General features: G+C 40.2%; 1 protein-coding gene across 3 annotated transcripts in view; it reads left to right on the top strand.

Annotated features, from left to right (window-relative positions):
* IL1RAPL2 (interleukin 1 receptor accessory protein like 2) overlaps window positions 1-18,322 on the top strand; it is a 377,416-nt gene extending 359,094 nt beyond the window's left edge. For all 3 annotated transcript variants that reach the window (XM_071569169.1, XM_071569167.1, XM_071569170.1), the window contains exons 9-11: window positions 3,904-4,047; window positions 7,776-7,946; window positions 17,184-18,322. In XM_071569169.1, coding sequence (XP_071425270.1) covers window positions 3,904-4,047; window positions 7,776-7,946; window positions 17,184-17,881 — 1,013 coding nt within the window. In that variant the 3' untranslated portion in view covers window positions 17,882-18,322. The remainder of the gene's footprint in view (window positions 1-3,903; window positions 4,048-7,775; window positions 7,947-17,183) is intronic.
* Window positions 18,323-18,882: the final 560 nt, after the last annotated feature.

Genomic DNA, 18,882 nt, shown 5'->3' with positions numbered 1-18,882 from the left:
CTTAGATGCCTTTTCCAACCAAAACGATTGTACAATTCTGTGATCTAAGCTGACAGGTTGTCACAACTTTAATTAAGGAATCTGGTCATCACAATGAAGGATTAGCCTCTTTAGTGCAAAAAGCATTCTACCTTTTCTTTCCACTGAACCTCATAAATATACAACTGATAGTAAGTATGTCTATGTTGGCACTGTTAAATGTTCTGCTGTGTGCATATATTAGAACAACAAGCTAAGTTTATTTATAGCAAAAAAAATGCAGATATTTTAGAGCTCTGCTGAAATTATGGAAGAAGCACTGCTGAATACAGAATTTGGAGGTGGAAAGGATCACTTTGCAGCTACTATTTCATTTCTCTCCACACTCTGGCTGTAGAAAACTTATATCCCCCTCAGGCATTCTCAGTAGCTGATTTTCAAGCTATTAAAGTGTCATTTAAAATAACCAGTGTATTTTACTGTGTCCTTTGACTGCCTGTCCCATTGTCCTGTTTGTTATTTATTAAGTTCTTAGAAATACTTGACCAAACTTTTCCTTTCTGCAACTTGATTTCATTACTTCTTATCCTAGTTTTCTCCAACTTGGATTTGACTATATTCATGAGCCAGGAAATACTACTGTACTTACTGACCTCTGGGACAAGATTTAGGGCAGGACTGGTAGAAGGCTATTAACCAACATCCCTTGTGCATGTCAAAGAAGGCACCATGGATTTCTGTTGCAATGTGCAGCAGCTGTCCAGGGTCTGAAGCAAAGCAGCACAGATCTCTCAACCAGAGAAATCCCCCTCCCTCCAATTCTTTCCTGTTATGAGCCACATTTTCCGTATTTGGCAAGAGGCACTTGTATCTCTGTTTTGTCCCCAGTCTGCCACAGTGCTGTAAACCTGCCCTCTGGTCAAAGGTGTGATTGCAGAGTATCAGGTCTACAAAAGGTGGCATTAATCATGAGCACTGCTAAATGAGGAAGGCTTGGATAAAAAAACAGGAATAAACCCCAAATCCAAGTTGTAAATCACTACAGGAGTTTCTAGGGTTCTTGTTTTGCCATCAGGTGATTATTTTTAGCACATACTTTGCTTTAAAAAAGAAAAATTAACTGCTCAGGTATTTAAGGTGAAATATATTGAAGTCTTTTTCTGTATTACTGGTATGGTCCTCACAAATCTTCAGGAGAATACAGGAGTGCTGTCTGCACAGCACCAGCGTACTGATAGCCCCAGAGCATGTGCCATCATTTATGATTATTTTCATTGGGCTTTTTTGACAGAAAAAGAACCAAATCCAGTTATAAACACCCAAAGTTACCAATGCAAAGACAGAATCAGATGTGCTTCTGAAATCTGAATACCAGTCTGCTGTCACATTCTTCTTACTGGCTTAATTCAAGGCCACATTTTTACTTCTTTCAAGTGGTTCAGAAATAAGGTCTGGACAATCCTGGGTTTGGATTCTTTTTTTTCTCTATGGTGTCCTAGCATATTTGGGGCTCAAATTACGTGGAAATGCAATATACACCCACTTGTTGCTTAGTTGTGGGAATAGTTCAGGATTCCTTTAAAAGGAATTGGAAAACAGTCCAGTATTTTAGTGATTGAAGTCTACATAGTCTATAATATAACTGTTCTGGAAGATTAATAACTTGTCAGGAAGTGCAAAATAAAAGCAAGCCATGCTTTTTGTGGAAATTGAGATAAAACTAAATATTATGATGACTTTTGCTCACAGTGTATTTCAAGGATGCTGCCTTTAATCAAAATATGCAGGAATCTAATTGGGGGAGGGGGGGTTGGTACTGTCATAGTACTAAATTATGAGGAACTTCTAAAATATATTTGTTTCCTATTTACTTGGTGTTTGAGACTTTTTTTCTATTTTAAAGACCGTAATCCTCTGTAATATGTTGTGGCAAGGTCTTTCTACATTATTTAACATTAGAAACTATGAGAATATTATTATTGGTATTTTTCAGTTAGTTATAGCACAAAGCCCAGATTCACCTCCTTTCCTAATGTTGAAAATGCTGCCTTCCTTATTGACCTCAGTGAGGACCAGATGAGGAGGAAAGAATTAATCAGAAGCTGAGACTATGCTACAGTAGGCAAGAAAACTGAATATCCTGGCGTTTTCTCGTTGCCTTCACCTTGGAATGGAAATAAGGAGCTCAAAAGCCTTGGTTTTCTGCCACCTTATGTCTGGATTCTGAGAGAGTTTATGGGGCATAAGGACAAATACAGAACATGAAAAAGCAGATCAATTTACCTTTTGAGCTGGAATTTGTGGTTTTGCCTAATATCCTGCCATTCCCCCCAAGAAGTGGACACAAGTCTGCACTCCTGTGTGGGCTGCGAGGCTCAGCATTTTCTCTCCTTCCAAGCTGGCAGCTTTGCCATCATCTCAGTTTCTTGGCAAAGAAGATTCAGTACAACAAAAACTATTTTTCCCCAAAAGTGACTTTAACCAACTTCATTCTCCATTTGGCCACATTTATCCCCAGAGCATATGCTAGCTTTATCATGCAATGTAATAGAAGTCCCATGAATTCCCTGTGTTCTCAGAGAGATTAAATAGCTATTTTAATAGACTTTTTCCATCTATTAGTCCATGACTTCTTGCCAGCCAGACATCAGAGATACTGTAAACTGGGAATAGCTTGACATCTGATGTTAATTATTGAAATACAAGGCTTGGCGAGGCAAGAATAACCCCAAAAGATACACAACTAATTTGCTTTTTATCTTGAAAATGACACAAATGACATACGAGTAATTTCTTCTGACCTGAGTTTGAGAAGTGTAAAGATCACAAAAACTTTGTCTTGTCTGCATTAGTTTTGCAGTTTCTTGTTGTATTTATCACAGCAGCAAATGTCTTCATGACGTCTTATCTGAACTAATATAGAATGCTACAGTCAAATTGTCATCCCCTGTCTTTTCTGGCCAGATAATATGCCAGGCAGTGTTAGGAGCAATATTACATTCAAAGGACATTGCAGGCTAAAAAGCAATGCTGTTCAAGTCAATGTCTTACACCAAATGGAGCTCTGGACTGGTAATCAAGGGTTTTCATTCCATTCTGTCATTGATTCGCTGAATGACCTTGAACACATTGCTTCTCTTGTCTATGCCTCTGTTTCTCCAGCTGTAAAATTTGGATCACTGTGTTTGGATGGATTTGTGAATCACTGCTTGTGATGTTTCCTAATAAAAGTATCCCAGTAGGAACTTTTAACGAGCACTAGTTCCCATTAAAGTATAATGTGTACACTACAAACATGTGAGAACTCAGTAGCCATCACAACTCAAACAAAGTGGCTCTTAGCAGCCTGGTGTGTGCTCCTGGCTTCTTGTGTTATCTTGGGCTTTCTGGATGCTCAATTCATTTTCCAGTGATCCAGCTGAAGCCCTGACTTGGCAGCTCACATCAGCTTGTACACAGGCTTCAGAAATATAAAACCAAAGTTGGTTAATTTGGGAGTGGGGAGGTGAGGGACTAGAGCGTCCCCAGTGAGGTACTATATGTCTGGTTCTATATTTTGTGTATATAGAATATGTCAATTCTCACATGCTGCATGCAGCATTTGATGCAGTCTGCCAATGGAGAAGTTTAAAACTCCACCAGCTCATTAAAAATTGATTAATCCTCTGTGTAAAATCATTGCACAATTCCCATGTAGAAGAATTACATATATAGCCTCAAATGCATTCTGGATTTCAGATGGACAGTAGATGGAGTAAATGAGTGAAGTTAAGTAATAGGAATCGAACAAAAATATTAGGCATTCTTAATGTTACAGTGGTTATAATTTCAAGCTGCACAATTTTATGTGGAATTTTATGGTGGATTAAAGCAAATAAAGCTTGGAAAGATCATAACCATTTTGCCTTTCCTTGCTAATTTTAGATTTGATCTACAAAATAGAGCTTGCTGGAGGACTGGGAGCCATCCTTCTTCTGCTTATTTTGCTCGTGACCATCTATAAGTGCTACAACATAGAGCTAATGCTGTTCTACAGACAGAACTTCGGAGGAGATGAAGCAGCTGATGGTAAGCAGTTGCACAGGAAACTCAGTATATGCAATGGAAGTATTTCAGAGACTCAAAATGGTGAAGCTCCTACATTGAAATGAATCCCAAAAGATACCTGCTTTTAGTTTAACCTCAAACTACTGAGCATCCAGTAGTGTGAAGCCCTTTCTCCCAAAGCCCCCTGAAATCAGTGAGTCTTTTCACAGAAATGCCACTGAGCTGTGCCATAAGCAAATGGGAGTCTGAAGAATTGTTCAGGAGTCTGTTGTTGAGACTTCAATGTCAATTGCGAGCTCATTCCTCAGGGGAATTATTCACATTCATGTGTCCAGTGTCATATATGCCCAGGATCACTTCTCCTGAGATCTGTACTGTATGTGGGCAGCTCTTTCACCAGGTGATCTTCATTAAACATTTTCATGGAATTGTTGTCAGACTGCCAATTCCTCTGACTAGTGACAGGTGATTGTTATCGAGGCTAACTAGTTACCTCAGTTAATTGGGAGACTGCAAACAACTTAGTGGAAATGTACAGCTTCCCTGGGGAGAATGTTTAGGAATAAACTAGGCTGTTTTTCATTTTTCCTCCCTCACCTTCCCTCTTCCGAGCTTATATTCTGTTTGGTGCCTAAAGCTAAACTTGTATTTTTAAATTGAAGCTTTTGTGCTCTGAATTAATTTAATTCTCTGAATTGTATTCTGAATATAGAACATTCCTGCTCCTATGAAGTTGGAGTAAGCCCTGTAAACTAAAATCAAGTGCTTTAAATCCTATTCTTATATTCTTAACACTTATAATTAATATGTTATTAATATGCATCTGAGTAATATCTGTTAAAGATCTGAAATACAGTACTGAATAAAGGTACTTGCCAAAGTGCACTCCAACACTTATGAATCACATAGACATTCTGGAATGGTCCATCTAGAAACTATAATGTATTTGAAAAAAGAGCAGGGAACACATTTTCCATGGTGCCAAAACAATGTGCAGTTGCATAGACATGTTGCTTTCTGCAGTTAGCGCTCCTGTTATCACCATAATAAATGTTTCTGTTTCACACTGGATAGATATGGTGTGAAAATGTTCCACTACAATGAAATCTGTGGGCGTTTTGGAGAATGGATGGAATGACATCTAGGGGATTTTAGAATGAGGAATGATAAATACAGGAATAGAGGTCAGGCAACTGGCTCTTTCTCCACCTTCATGTGTAAGTGGCAAAACCTGAAATGATGCTTTTCTGATGCTATATGATACTGCACAATATTTATGCTGGTACCTAGGAGAAAGTGAAGGGTAGGATTATGTGGTTTGGGAAGTACTTTACCTCTAAATCTTGGGATTTTATCAGTGTAACATCCCTAGTTCACACCAACAAGAAGTGGTAACTTCCTCCTGCCTGCTTCGATTAATTTGTCTTGTGTTTTCCATATGAAGCTGCTTCATTTTTATCAATGTAACTTTTTTTGTTCGATTGCTTTTTAATTTATGAAACAGTGTTATTTTCTGGTTGTTTAGAGGAAGCCCCTTGAGTACACAGAGTATTTTGTGTGCATGTTAATTCTGAAAACAGCCTTTTATTTTTCCAGTGCATGATTGTAGACCTATTGCAGATTTGTGTCACATTGTGACCCTGCAGCATAAAAGATGGAAGCAGAATGTTACTGAAGTCAAAGGATATATGGGGATGTTTCTACTCATGCAGGCTATAGTGGGAGTATACAGAGCTCCCATGAGCAGTCAGCTGTATTGATGCAATTGCAGGGTCATTTTCCATTTATACATGTATTTCTTTAAAAAAGAACATTTGGAACTCAACAGATTTGCTTTATTCCCATTTCTAAAAATACCCTGTGTAAGCAGTGCTGGATGCATTCACTTCCTGTGCTGTGTGTAGCATTGCTTTTAGAGAAAATGACACTGTGGATTAAGGGATCCATTTAGAAAACGGCCCCAAACAGTGCTGCTTCCAGAGCACCCAGAGCAAGTGCTGGCCAAGCGTGGACAGGTCCTTCAGCTCCATCCTGTGCATGGGAAGCTTGTGAAGAGGGAGTTGAGGCCATGGGGATGGAGCACAAGCATACGGATTCTCAGGAGCCCAAGGGAACTGGTTCTGTCTGTATCTTGCTCACTTGTGTTGTGAACTGAGGTGACTGGAGAGGGCAGCTGTGCTCCCGCAGCTGGAAGGGTTTGGGAGCTCTGGGACCGCTGGCACATCCCTGTGCAGCTTTCATGCTGCTCTACAGCCAGGCACGTCAAGGCTCTGCTGCCTCTGCAGAGCCTGCAAACGTTTGCAGGGATGTTGCCTCCAGGATCACTTGGTGGCTGGCATCTCTTAAAAGGTTTTGGCAGGCTTCATTATGGACAGGAGAACAGGTTTTGGACATGTCTCCAAAGCTGACTGGCCTCTGTTGATTTCAGAGGAATATCAGCAAGCCAGGTGGACATCTTCCATCCTCCCCTACAGCTACGGTGGCACTAGGAAAATTGCCTTTTACAAATATATAATTATTCACATGCTTTGACTGTAGCTCTGACCCTCACAGCTCTGGCTTTGTGTCAGGAATTATAAGTAACCAACATTTCAAGGTCATCAAGCATCAAGTACTGTATTGTATTATGATTAGAGGTTTTTTCCTTTTTATCAGAATATATTGATGATTTTTAACTGCTTTAACTATCTTTCATGTGCATTATTCTTTACAGATAATTGGTAGTCAGAAACCCTCCATTCATGCGGTTTTGTATAGAACATTAACCATTTGATTTTTCATTTTCTGTAAATAATGGCAGCTGTGCTCTTCCCTGGAGACTGAATTGCTGAAGGTTGACTTTTTCGATACACTATTTTCCATTACTACAGAGGAATAGCAAAGAGAAATGTCACTAAGATAGTCTGATCCCAGCATGGATCCTGAGCTCAGTAGTGGCACCACTTCTGTTTCCTGGCACAGTCACTAGCTCCAGAAGCAGAGCTGGAGACAAGCCCCAGTGCTGTGTGGGAGGAAGAGGAGGAGGTGCCCTGCCCTTTCCATTCACCTTTGGATGAGGCTTTTCCTCCTCCCTGAGCTGCAGGCAGGTCTCCCTCTGTGCCCCATTGCTCTGGGATTTGTCTCTCTCTCTCATGCTGCAAGCCCCAAGTATTTCAAATGTCCTGGATCATATGACCTCTAAAATTATTATATTGATTTTTAAAACGATAGGATTTTCTGAAAAAATTGTTTTAAACTGTTTCTGTCTGGCATTGTTTTCTGCATAGTCAGGATTCATTTGAGTTAAGTCATGTAATTTCTCACACTTACTTGTGAAAGGAAGTTTTCCTCGATCAAAATTTTCCAGGCACGAAAACTTTTCTGAGCTCAGGACATTCACATAATCCCAGCACTCTTGAGGCACGGGAGTTGAAAGATTTCCATCAGCAATATGTAAAGGATTAAAATAAAAACTTTCAGCTTTAGTATTTTATATTAAAATTTTGCCCATGATATTTTCAGCTGTGACATGGTCCAACCACACAGAGCAGAATTACTGCTCCACATGCAGAAGAAAACTGAAAGGATATCCTTTGTCTGGATCCATAAAATTTCTCTCTGGAAGCCAGATTATTTTCCTGTGAAAAGTCCCAGTTTTGTTGGGAAATGCTTGGTCATTTCAAGGAATAATACAATTTTCTTGTACTTCCCTGTACTGTTTATAGTGCTCTTGCAAACAGCAGGCTAAACATGAGTTTGTTTTCTTACAGACAACAAGGAATACGATGCATATCTTTCATACACCAAAGTGGATCCTGATGCATTGGATCGTGACAATAATGAAGAGGAACAGTTTGCACTTGAAATTCTGCCAGATGTTCTAGAAAAGCACTATGGATATAAGCTCTTCATTCCAGATAGGGACCTGATCCCTAGTGGAAGTAAGTATTTCTGACCTTTCTGTTCTATTTTTCTCTAATGTGTCACAAAGGCCTGGACTGTGCATCAGGTAAATGGTACAGAAAACCTCTCTTTGGGAAGTGGTTGCAAGGATTGGAAAAGTTTCCTCAGCTCTGCAAATTTGAGCTCTGTGTTCAAGCTTGTTCCTTGCATTGCTGAAATCAGAGGGAATTGCCATTGATTTCAGTGGTGGAGGAAGGAGCTGGACCTTCCTATAGGGAAGGCTGTAGCTCTTCAAGCATTACTGAGTCCAAAATGTCTACATCAGACACAGGTAACTAAGCAGGAAACTTCCTAAAAAGATTTTGCAGTCTCTGTTATATAATTGAAAATGGGATTATTGGGTTTTTTTAGTGATTATTTGTTTGTCTACAGCAGCTTTGCAAGTAAAAGTCATCTTTTCCATTGTCCTTTTGGGTTTTTCCCTAACTTGGAGGTCTCATAAAGAGACAATAGTTTCACAGTTAATGGTAAGGTTGCAATTTTTTCATTAGAGTTTTGACTAAGTGTTGAATTTCTGAGCAGTGTGGGCATTGTGTAAGTCACTGATATTGTGTAAGCAATACTAATTATTCAGAGTATTATGTACAGCCCCATGAGCCAATGCTGTTTTCCATGCTGATAATGAAATACAGTTGTGCATTTCAAATCAGTTTTGCTGCCATGTCTGAAGATACATCAGCACCTTTGGATGTCTATCCCAACAGTTAATGGTTTCCTAATGGTAATTATGCCATTTTTTCTACCAGATTCATTTTTGAGCAAGTCAAAAAGACCACGAATTACATGCATGGTATTGATGAATTATGAAGGCATAGCATGTTTTCTTAATACCACATTTATTTGAAATGCTACCCATGTGAACAAATCAGCTTTTTTCCCTACAAATTCTGTTTCCAAATTAGTTCCATGAAAAAATAGTAGAGGAGAATATGAACTTCTCTCTGTATGTGCTACTGTATGGGATATATGAACAAGAGAACAAAGCAATGGATGTACTGGAGCAGATGTCCCCAAATGTGAAACAGCTCAGACATAGCTGTGCGAGCAACCTGCCTGCCAAAAGACCTGAAACTGCTGCCTTGCTGCTGCCAAACTCCACTGCCTGCCCCAGAAGTTAGAGCCTGTTTCTTCTTTGATATTTGAGAGAGCTGGAAACAGAGCTCTGAATCCTGTACCATTGGGAAAGAGGAGTCAGAGCATAGCCAGAGATCTTGCAGAGTCCTCTGTAGTGGCTTGAATTGATCCTGTGCTCTTGCAGCTCCTAGTTTAGAGCTGATTCTCTTTTTCTTTTTTGTTCCTGAAATGTGTGAGTTTTTCTCTCTTAGTGAGAAATTCCAGAAAAGGGACTTGGCTCGTAGCCTTCTTATTTCTGACAGTACAAGCAAGTCATCCCAAATTTTTAGATATTATTTAGAGAAAATACATATTTTTGTGTTAAAAATCACAGAATTGTTGTAACTAGTTATTTCATATCCAGCATTATACATCCAGAGTTATACATAGCAATTATGCAAGTGAATTAAAGAGTTTAAAGTTAACCCTTCAATGATAACTATACTGAAGCACAAATTAATCCAAAATCAGATTCTTTTTCCCAATTGTTGTACCAGCCAGCATGGTATTTTATTTTTGTCTATTTTTGTCAGTCAAGCACTCAGCAAATACTTGTCATCACTTTGGGTATTCATTAAACCTCTCCTGAAAATGTAGGGTACCTGAAAATGTCAGCTCTCATTTATGAACATTCACACATTTAATCCCTCTTTTTCCCTCTCAAACTCACTTCTTCGGTATTATGAAAAGGCCTGATTCTAACACATGGAGCTTCAAGAACGCTTAATCAGACATAATGACAATGCAGAATAAAATGTGGAACTGAAATGAGTGTGATTTGCATGCTTTAGCTTTGAAAAAGATATGAGGGTAGGCACTTTATTTTAAGTGGGGCCAGGGGGAGGGAGAGGGGCTGAGGAAGGAGGAAAGACTCGACCTCCTGTATTTGTAAGCTCTCTGTGTGCTGGAGAAGTGGAACATGATTGTGTTCTGCCTAATGCTCCCCAGTCCCAACAGGACTTGCAGTGCTTAGTGAAGGCAGTGGGATGTGGAATGGGCCTACTAGAAACTTCAGAGGTCAACATAGCGTGTTTTAGAGTGGCTGTCTCAAAAATTGGCAGGTATGACAAAATATCTGCCTCTCCAGAGTAGATTTCTGTAGCGAAATGGGGGGTTGAGCACAGTTATCTTTTTTATTTTAGGAAATATCTCTTCTCACATGTGCTGCATTTCCTCATCTTTTGAGTAAATTACTTTCAGTAATTACTCTGTTCTTTTGTGTTTCCTTCTATATTCTGTGTGCCTCGGGGTGTGCCACCCCACCAGTGCAGCACAGGAGCTGTTCTGCAAGGCTGGTTGTTCAAGTCTCTGCAGTTTGAGGTGCTGCCACAGGAGGGTGTGAACCCTCGCGCTGCCTCCCTGGCACGAAGCGATACCGACAGCTGCTCCTTGGATTCGAGAGCAAGCAAAAAATAGATTTGTTAAATAGTATTTCATTAATTTCCTTGCACAGCTCTCTGAACAACCTAAAAAGCTGACTTTGGGAAAACTCAGGGACAAGTTTGATTGTGTTTTTGTCCAGCTGGCTCGTCGCTAACCCCTGGGGAAAAGCTGTGATGGGCTCTGCATGTCCCTGTGCAGCCGAGGGAGAGATTACAGCCAGATGTGCTCTAGCTGCACACACCCAGCAGCCACCTCCCTCCCAGGGCATGGCCGAGCTCTGCGTGTCAGCTCCGTGCTGGGAACTGTCTGCTCAGGGATGTCCACGGAGCGACTGCTGCTGTCCCCGGGGGGGCAGAGGGATGGCTGTGGTGACTGAGGCCACCTCTTCACCACAGGGAAGCAGATCCCTGGCATCCACGGTTCAGGTCAGATGGTCCCGAGTCACGTTTTGCAGTAGGTGTTGGTTTCTGAGCCCTGCCAGGATACAAACTTTATCCCAGTGGAGCGTTTCGTCCTAGTGGGAGGGAGAAGCATCACGAAGGATGCCAAGAGCCTCAGTGGTGCCCACCACACAGTGGCCAGCAAGGACCTTTCCAATGACTTTTGGTTGCTGCCTGAGAGCAGCAAGGATGGACACGGCTCCCCCAACTGGTGAGGTGGAAAAGGGGCTAAAGCAGCCACGGCTCCTCTGCTCTCACCCATGCAGGGAAACACGACATGCAGCGTGCTGTGTGAGCAGCAAGACCAAGTTTGTAACCCCGAAATTGAGTTGCATGTTATGGGAAGTACTATAGCAGCTATTTTTTTCAAAAAGAATATTCTTTGGTCTTAACAGAGCGAGTGTTCTGCATTCTGTCAAAGCTGACAGCACATACAACTTTCTGCCTGGGTAACTTAGGCATAATTGGACATGTTAACCTGTGTAAGGAGACTGTGATCCCTGAGATGCACTTGCAGCTGTAATTAAAGTTTCTTAGCACTTTTCATTATTTTCACCCTATTAGTTTTCAGGCTTTTTTAACAAACCCTTTCCCACAGCAAATACTCTCAAGCCCTGTGGGGTTTTTAATTCGGTGTTGAGAGACCTGAGGAGACTGAAGAGTTGAAGAGGGCAGGAGTGTGTAATAGAAATAGTTATGTTTTCACCTGGATGTGTCTGCAGAGAAAAAGATCTATTTGCACTTCACTCATGTAAAATTGAGACTACTCAGAAGAAGATATTTTTCTCCATGGTTTCTGCAAATTATTTTAAACCCTGAAAGGGAAGAGGTCAAAATTGTCAAGTTGAATTCTTAATACCAGCAATACAAATCTATTAGAGCACCATCTAGTTGCTCTCTAAGCATATGTGCATTTGGTCTTGACAGAATTGAAAAAATACCAACAATTCCGTCCAGCTCAGCCTGGGGTAAACGGATCAGGCAGTGAAAAGAACAATGGTGATGGAATAAAAATATTTACTTTTACCTGAAGAATGAGAAGTTCTCAGCAAAACAGGAGAGTGCCAAAGATGTGATAAAAAGCACATGACAATCAGCATTGCAGTCTGGCACTTTTTAGTTTTGTCTGCCCATTTGTGTGAGGTTTGCCCAGTGAATTCCAGCTTCCTAGGTTTCTGGATGAAGAAAACACAGTTGGACCCCATGTGTGGGGTTCCCAAGGCTTAATTAGGTATGGGATACCATTTCTCTGGAACAGGAATGCAGTATCTAGCACCACAAACTCCTTTCAGAAGTCCCTGGTTGTCTGCTCTGTTATGCCAGGCATGACCAAGGGTAGCAGGGATAGAGAGGGATAACAGCTGAAAGAGGAAGAAATGTGAACCAAAGCCAGAAGGACTGGCTATCCTGTAAAAGCCCACTGAAAGCCACCAAGGTGATGATCAGAGAGGTGGAACACACAGTGTAAGAGCTCCAAAGAACTGTATTTCTTGAAGAAAAGGCCAACAAAGACATAGCCAAGAAGGGATCTGATTATTATCTTCCCAGTGGACAGCACAAAGGTGGAGGAGGCCTCTTCCCAGAGGTGCACACTTGTTGAACAAGAGGTCATAGATATGAGTTGCAACACTGAAAATTCCATTTAAACATTTGGAAAATTTTGCTTACCATGGAGGTGGTCAGATACTGAGAACCTGGAGATACTGAGAAACCCTCAACCTTGGAAGTCTTCAAAACTGTACTGGACAAGGTCCTGAGCAATACCCTTCAGGCAGGGTATTGAGCTGGAGACCCCCAGGGCTCCCTTCTAACCTGTATAAGTTTATGAATCTTTGATTATAAATATCCAGAATTTTGTTTCAGTCATCTATTGCCAAGACAATTTTACCAACATCACCCAGTTCAGACATTTCAGCCTGCAAAAGAAGACATTATCCCAGATTCCATATTTTTCCTTCTCCTTAATCCCTCCTTCCTTTGCCATGTCAAATATAGAAAGTCTGATGATGGCAAGGGGAGGAGTATGCTGAGAGGGCAGTGTGTCACACTGATCTGCAGTATTTGTCAGCTGGCCCTTAGGTTACACTGGGATTGGGCGCTCTCTCAGAAGGGGCCATTACTCTGCTCTGTGTTTCAGCAGTTCCAGCTGCATTGCTGTTCTGGTCTGAGCTAACAGAAGAAAAACATATTTAAATAATAGGAAAAGCAATACATGCAATTATTTGTGTTATAATGAAGTAGTCAGATTTAGGGTTTGGGAACTATTCAGTTAGGAAACCAGGACTGAATTGCTCTTCTATAAATAACTTCCTCAAGTGATGGTCATATTGCCAAACACAGAAGGGCTGGTTATTTTCAGAGTGCAGGGAACCAGCCAGCAGGGAGTTGATGGTAGATACTCTTTGGTTCCTGTGGTGATGGTGTTTCCCAAAAATATCCATAGGACTTTGTATGGTTTTTTTTCTCCCTGAACTGTTTCTGCAAATCATCTGAATCTGGTTAGTCAGTCATTTCTTGTGTAAGTAACTCTGTATCCATAGTGTTCATTCATTTCCTTGCTCTTTGCTTGCATATTACCTTTCCTTCCAGCCTGCGGTTAATGTAGCTCATTCAAGATTCCATAGGCAGTTATGCATGATGTAATTGCAAATGGGATACATCTCTTGGAATTCTCTTCTTCAGTGCTTCAAACTACAGTTCAGCATCGCTACCTGTTGATGGTGTTTGATGAGCACATATTTGCTGTCAGGTGATCTGTCTTCATTGCTCAAGGAAACCGTGCAAAAACGATGTTTGGTTTGGGGATGTAACATTTCTTGCTGTCCACATCTCCTTGGGTGTTTCATTGAACATGATGCAAGTAAGTTACTGAGAAAGTCACTCACAGTTTTAATTTTTTGACCTATGTGAATTTCTAACATTTTGAGAACTGCTTTGTGCCATATTGCAAAATGGGGTTTAAAGGAGGGGAGGAAAGGGACAAAATTTAAAATGCTCTTTTTCAATAAAATGCCAGTGGGTTAATTCTAATGCTGATGTTTTATTTTTACATCCTGGTTTATTATAACAATACAGTATTTGGAAATTAAAAGCAAATAATGCCATGCTGATTTCGTCAAGGCAATTTTTTCTCCCCTCACAACGCAGTGTCATTGAATTTGACACCTCCTGCAGCAAAAGTGAAGTTACAGCATAGTTATGTCAGTGATGTCATTCCTGAAGTCCCTGCTCAGAGGTTCTTTTTTGTAAGTGAAACAGAACCGTTGCCTGGCTCACTGGAAAGGTGAAAGCAATCTTTTCTCCATCCCACACTGCAATATAGACTGCTTGGATTTAATACCTTCTCATGCACTCAACACTTGAAACAAACAACTGAAACTGCTGTATTTTAGGAAGTCTCAAATTCTGAGGTGAAATGACAGTGGGTGATTTAGCAGCTCAGGGATTTATGCAGTCAGATGGGACCACTGAAAAATACAAAGCTGGAATTTCCAGAGGCAGGAATCTGTCTCCCCATGCTTTTCTTCACAGAAATGTTCAAGTTGTGAACATTGGACATACCATAGAGTGCACCCAGTGGAACCACGTGCTTCAGGATTGTTGTCACTAATCTTCAGTAGTAATCCCAAACTGAAGTTATTGGAAGTACTAAGTACTTCTGGACAAAGTGGTTGGAAATGTGGGTTTCCAGTTTCCTATAATTCAGTGTACTTTATCCTCGGTGCGCCAACGATCCCCTGTTCACTGACCATGTCTACCAGTGAACAGCTCCAAATGTGGAATTTGAGGGGTCACCTCATGGTCATTTGGGAAGGTCTCTTAGCTGAGGACAGAGCTCTAATCTGCTGCAATACCCAGTAAGAAATGTGGGCATGCCAATGTGTGGAAGAGGCACCAAGGGGAGAAGTGTTCACCTGAGAAAACAGGGAATTTTTTTCTGTTGTCTTCCCACTGCATTCCCTGTTCGACTAAAGCAAAGTATGATGAGTTTTTGATTGAAATGGTATAATGGATTATTGCTGGGGTGTTGCTATTGAAATGATTGCCACAAGATATTTGAAGAGATGAAAGTGGAGCGATTTTTGTTTGTTTTCTTGGTTTGTGTTTTTTTCTCAATTGGATGCATATTGGATATGTGTGGCCATGCTTGGCACTAACCTGGAGATGTGGTATTGCCCAGTACTGTGTCCTGCAGAGAACTGTCTTGTACATAGCAGTGTCTGAGTTGTTTGAAGGAGGGATGAATATGTCTCGGGAAAGATGCATGATAGTTTGTTGTTTTACTGTATCTTGCAGATTCAACCTCTAATGATGAAGCTTCCCACCTAAATTCTTTCTTTTTGGGAGCAGAAAGAAAGGAAGAAAATGAAGAGTCTGAGCTGTTGATACATTGGGATAATCTCTTTACATTGTATTGAACATTTCTACCTTTCCTTAAGTTTTGTTTCACCAGTTCTTATCATTTTCTCATTGTTGCTGATTCTCTCCCCTCTCTGCTGCCTCTCCCATGGATTTTCATGTTGAATTTTTTTCATTGATGAGTAACTATTTTATGCAGAACAATGTGGGGGTTTTCCTCCAAAAATATTTCAAGGGAAAAAAACAAACTGTAAATGCTGCATGATTAAAGAGTCATAAACCATTAACTAAAAGTCAGGATTGTTGCATAGACATTTGTAATGTATGTGTATGTCTTAATTTTTTGTGTGTCTGTGGGATGTTTGCAATTGCCTTTTTTCCATTTGTGAAAGAAATTCTTCTTGCTGCTAAGTGGTGAAATAAAACATTGGTAAAGGCAGATTTGATGCTAACTATGCCTTTAATCTCATGAAAATAAGCTATTTTAGAATGTTCCTGTTGGCCTATTTTGTAGCTATTTACTTTACTGGAAGTGGTGTGAATAAGCATGCTGTGGTATGGTGCCTGGGACTATAAAATGAGTCTTGCAGTAACAGATGTTGATTAATGATGTTATTTGTAATTATTGTTCCTGCTAGAGGGCAGGTGTGTAAGAGAGGCCCTGCCCTGTGCTGAGTAAAAATCTGTTCTGTGCAGCTCTTGTGTCCAAGTCTTCATTTATAACACGTGCTTTTCCTCTGTTGTCAGGTGGCACATCCTCAGTAGCATGGTTAAAGAGGTTCATGTAGTTAAAAAAGCAAAAAGTATATATCCTGTCTTGAGTGCTATGCAACCAGTGAACACTCTTCTGCCCTTAGTGTTTTTTTCAAGTGATTTCATTTTTCTGGTCTTGACCCAAACCCCATTGAAATTTGCTTAATTCTGTCCATTTGAATGGGGTTTGGATCAGGTGTGTAAGCAGATCTCTTTCCCACCCTGTTCCGTGTCAGACCAGCATAATTGGCTTCTCTTCCCTACCATCTCTGGGATAAGCAAAACTCAGAGATCCAAGTCCAACTTGAAGAATATTTTGTAGTTCCATAAACTGGCATCATGGAGCTGATGATGGGCTGGCATTTCTGCTTACACTGATCAATTGCAACTACTTGGCATGCATGAATAAAAGAATTCTACTATTTTCTTTGTCATTGATGTCTCAACAAATAAATACCTCCAATATGTTTAAATTTTCCATTTGTTCCTGTCACTTGTGAAGTTTTTGTTAATACCTTGGGGTACATAGAAGCACAGGTTTGTGATATTCAAACAGACTATTGGGCCACAAAGGATGCTCTTGTGCTTTTGTGGTCAATACCTAAAGAAGAAAGAGCTACCATGATGCTTCTATGCAATAGCACAAGTTCTGCATGTGATGAGGGTTCATTTCTTTCTGAGCTCTTGCAAGTTACTTTTCATACACCCTGCAGCACCTTCATGTCCTTGCATCTGAAACACGAGAACCACTTCCAGAGTGTGCTTCCCTCGACACGGTGTTGATCATAAGCAATGTTAATGTTAAAATTTACACAAACATTACATTGATCTTGACCTGTATTTTTTCACTGAGTGAACTGTGTGTTCTTAGTCACTAATACATCTACACAGAGAGGATGTTTTGTAAATGTCATTCTGCTGCAATGAACAGGGGAAAATAGTAAAGGATGGAGAGTATTATCAAGCAGTTTTCTATGTGTACTCCATAAGTAGAAATATGTTGTGATACACAATCCCACTTTTGTTGGAGTATATTGAAATGCCCATTGTCTTAAATAGTGTGGATCAGTAAGCTGTAGGATTTTGTTATACTTGATTGCAAGCCTAATGTTTTGATACAATAGACTTCTTTATTCTTTACTCTTTCTCTCTTTCTATAATTTGTAGCCTACATTGAAGATCTCACAAGATGTGTTGAGCAAAGCAGAAGACTCATTATCGTGTTAACTCCAGACTATGTTCTCAGGAGAGGATGGAGTATTTTTGAGATGGAAAACAGACTCCATAACATGCTAGTCAGTGGCGAAATCAAAGTTATTTTGATTGAGTGTACTGAATTAAAAGGGAAAGTGAATTATCATGAAGTGGAATCTTTAAAGCACACCATCAAACTTCTCTCAGTGGTCAAGTGGAAAGGACCAAAAAGCAGCAAACTGAATTCTAAGTTTTGGAAGCGCCTAGTCTTTGAAATGCCAGGGAAGAAAAAGGAGGTGGTGTCTCGGCATCAGGTCCTGGATTCTGCAGAGCAGGGCCTTTTTGGAGACCTCCAGACTGTACCCTCTCTTGCCGTCACAGGCACTTCTGCCACATTGGTGGAATCACGGGCTGATTTAAGTGATTACCATCAGGCAGACTCTGTGCACATGAGACATTACTGCAGAGGATACGAGTACGACGTGTCAGCAGCGACACTGCCAATCGCTTCCATAAGCAACCACCACACGTACTGTAACATTCCTCTGACACTCCTGAACGGACAGCTACCTCTGAACAACACCGTGAAGGACCCCCAGGAGTTTCACAGGAACAACCCCTTGCTACCTTTATCAGCCAAGGAGCTGAGCATCACCAGTGATATCTGGTAGTGAACATTGGGACTCTTTCGAGATGCTTCATGACCTCCATGAAGACACATTTTTAAAGAACTTTGCCCTAACCCCATGGGGTGAGAAAACACATTTGAAGCAGCAGCACACTTGTTTGCTTTTCTACTTGAACTTTTTTGTTTACATTTACAAATTATTGACGAAGGGGCATTCTTTTGTAACTCAGTAATGTCCTTCCTGTCTTTTAATGTACAGTTTTATTGCTTCTTTAAAAAGGAGGGGGGAGAGAAAAAACACACCCCATCATTTTACAGTAGGTTTACAATCTGGGATGGGTAAAAGGTCACTGTATATGATCTCCAACATCCACACATATTTAAGTAACAATATTTGAAATACAGAGAAGTTGTTGGGTTTTTCATATAGACTTCAGTACAGTTTGAAATTCTAACCATGAGACAGAAAATTATTATCTCCTGTGCAGACCACAAGGTGAATCATCCTGAAAAAGGAAGGAGGAACCTTCCCAGTAACATTGTCTCACAAATACTTTTTAGAAGATGACCAGCTGAAACAATGCAGATGAAGCTTTATCAATAAAGTGCATAGTAACAGTTACTGCAGAATAAATCACCTATTCCCATCAGCATCTCTTCATTTTAATAATGAGGCATGTGGTATTCCTAGTCAATGGTTAGCATTGTGGTTTTACTAAACAGCTTACTAGAATATTGGAAGATGTTTTAGGAGGATTTTAAACAATTTTTTCTGTCAATTATAGATCATTTTACAGTTTTTTGCAGATTTTTAATGACTTTTTCCAACAGTTTAAGTATAAATTTTTCTGTCTATTGGTCTATTCATTAATTTGAAATTTCTTAAGATCTCTTGAGCCCTACTAAGAATTTTCGTAAAGGCAATGTAATTTTACGTAGGATTTTCTTTCCAAAATCAGTAGTTACAATTTGAAATTAACCTTTTTGTGAGAACATCAGCAATAGAAAATAATTACAACAGCAATATTCAGAGATGAAGTGCTA

Source organism: Pithys albifrons, chromosome 14 (assembly GCF_047495875.1).
Source record: "Pithys albifrons albifrons isolate INPA30051 chromosome 14, PitAlb_v1, whole genome shotgun sequence".
In the NCBI taxonomy this organism is placed as follows: domain Eukaryota; kingdom Metazoa; phylum Chordata; class Aves; order Passeriformes; family Thamnophilidae; genus Pithys; species Pithys albifrons.
The sequence above is the reverse complement of the archived record's forward strand: the minus strand, read 5'-3'. Positions and strand labels throughout refer to the sequence as shown.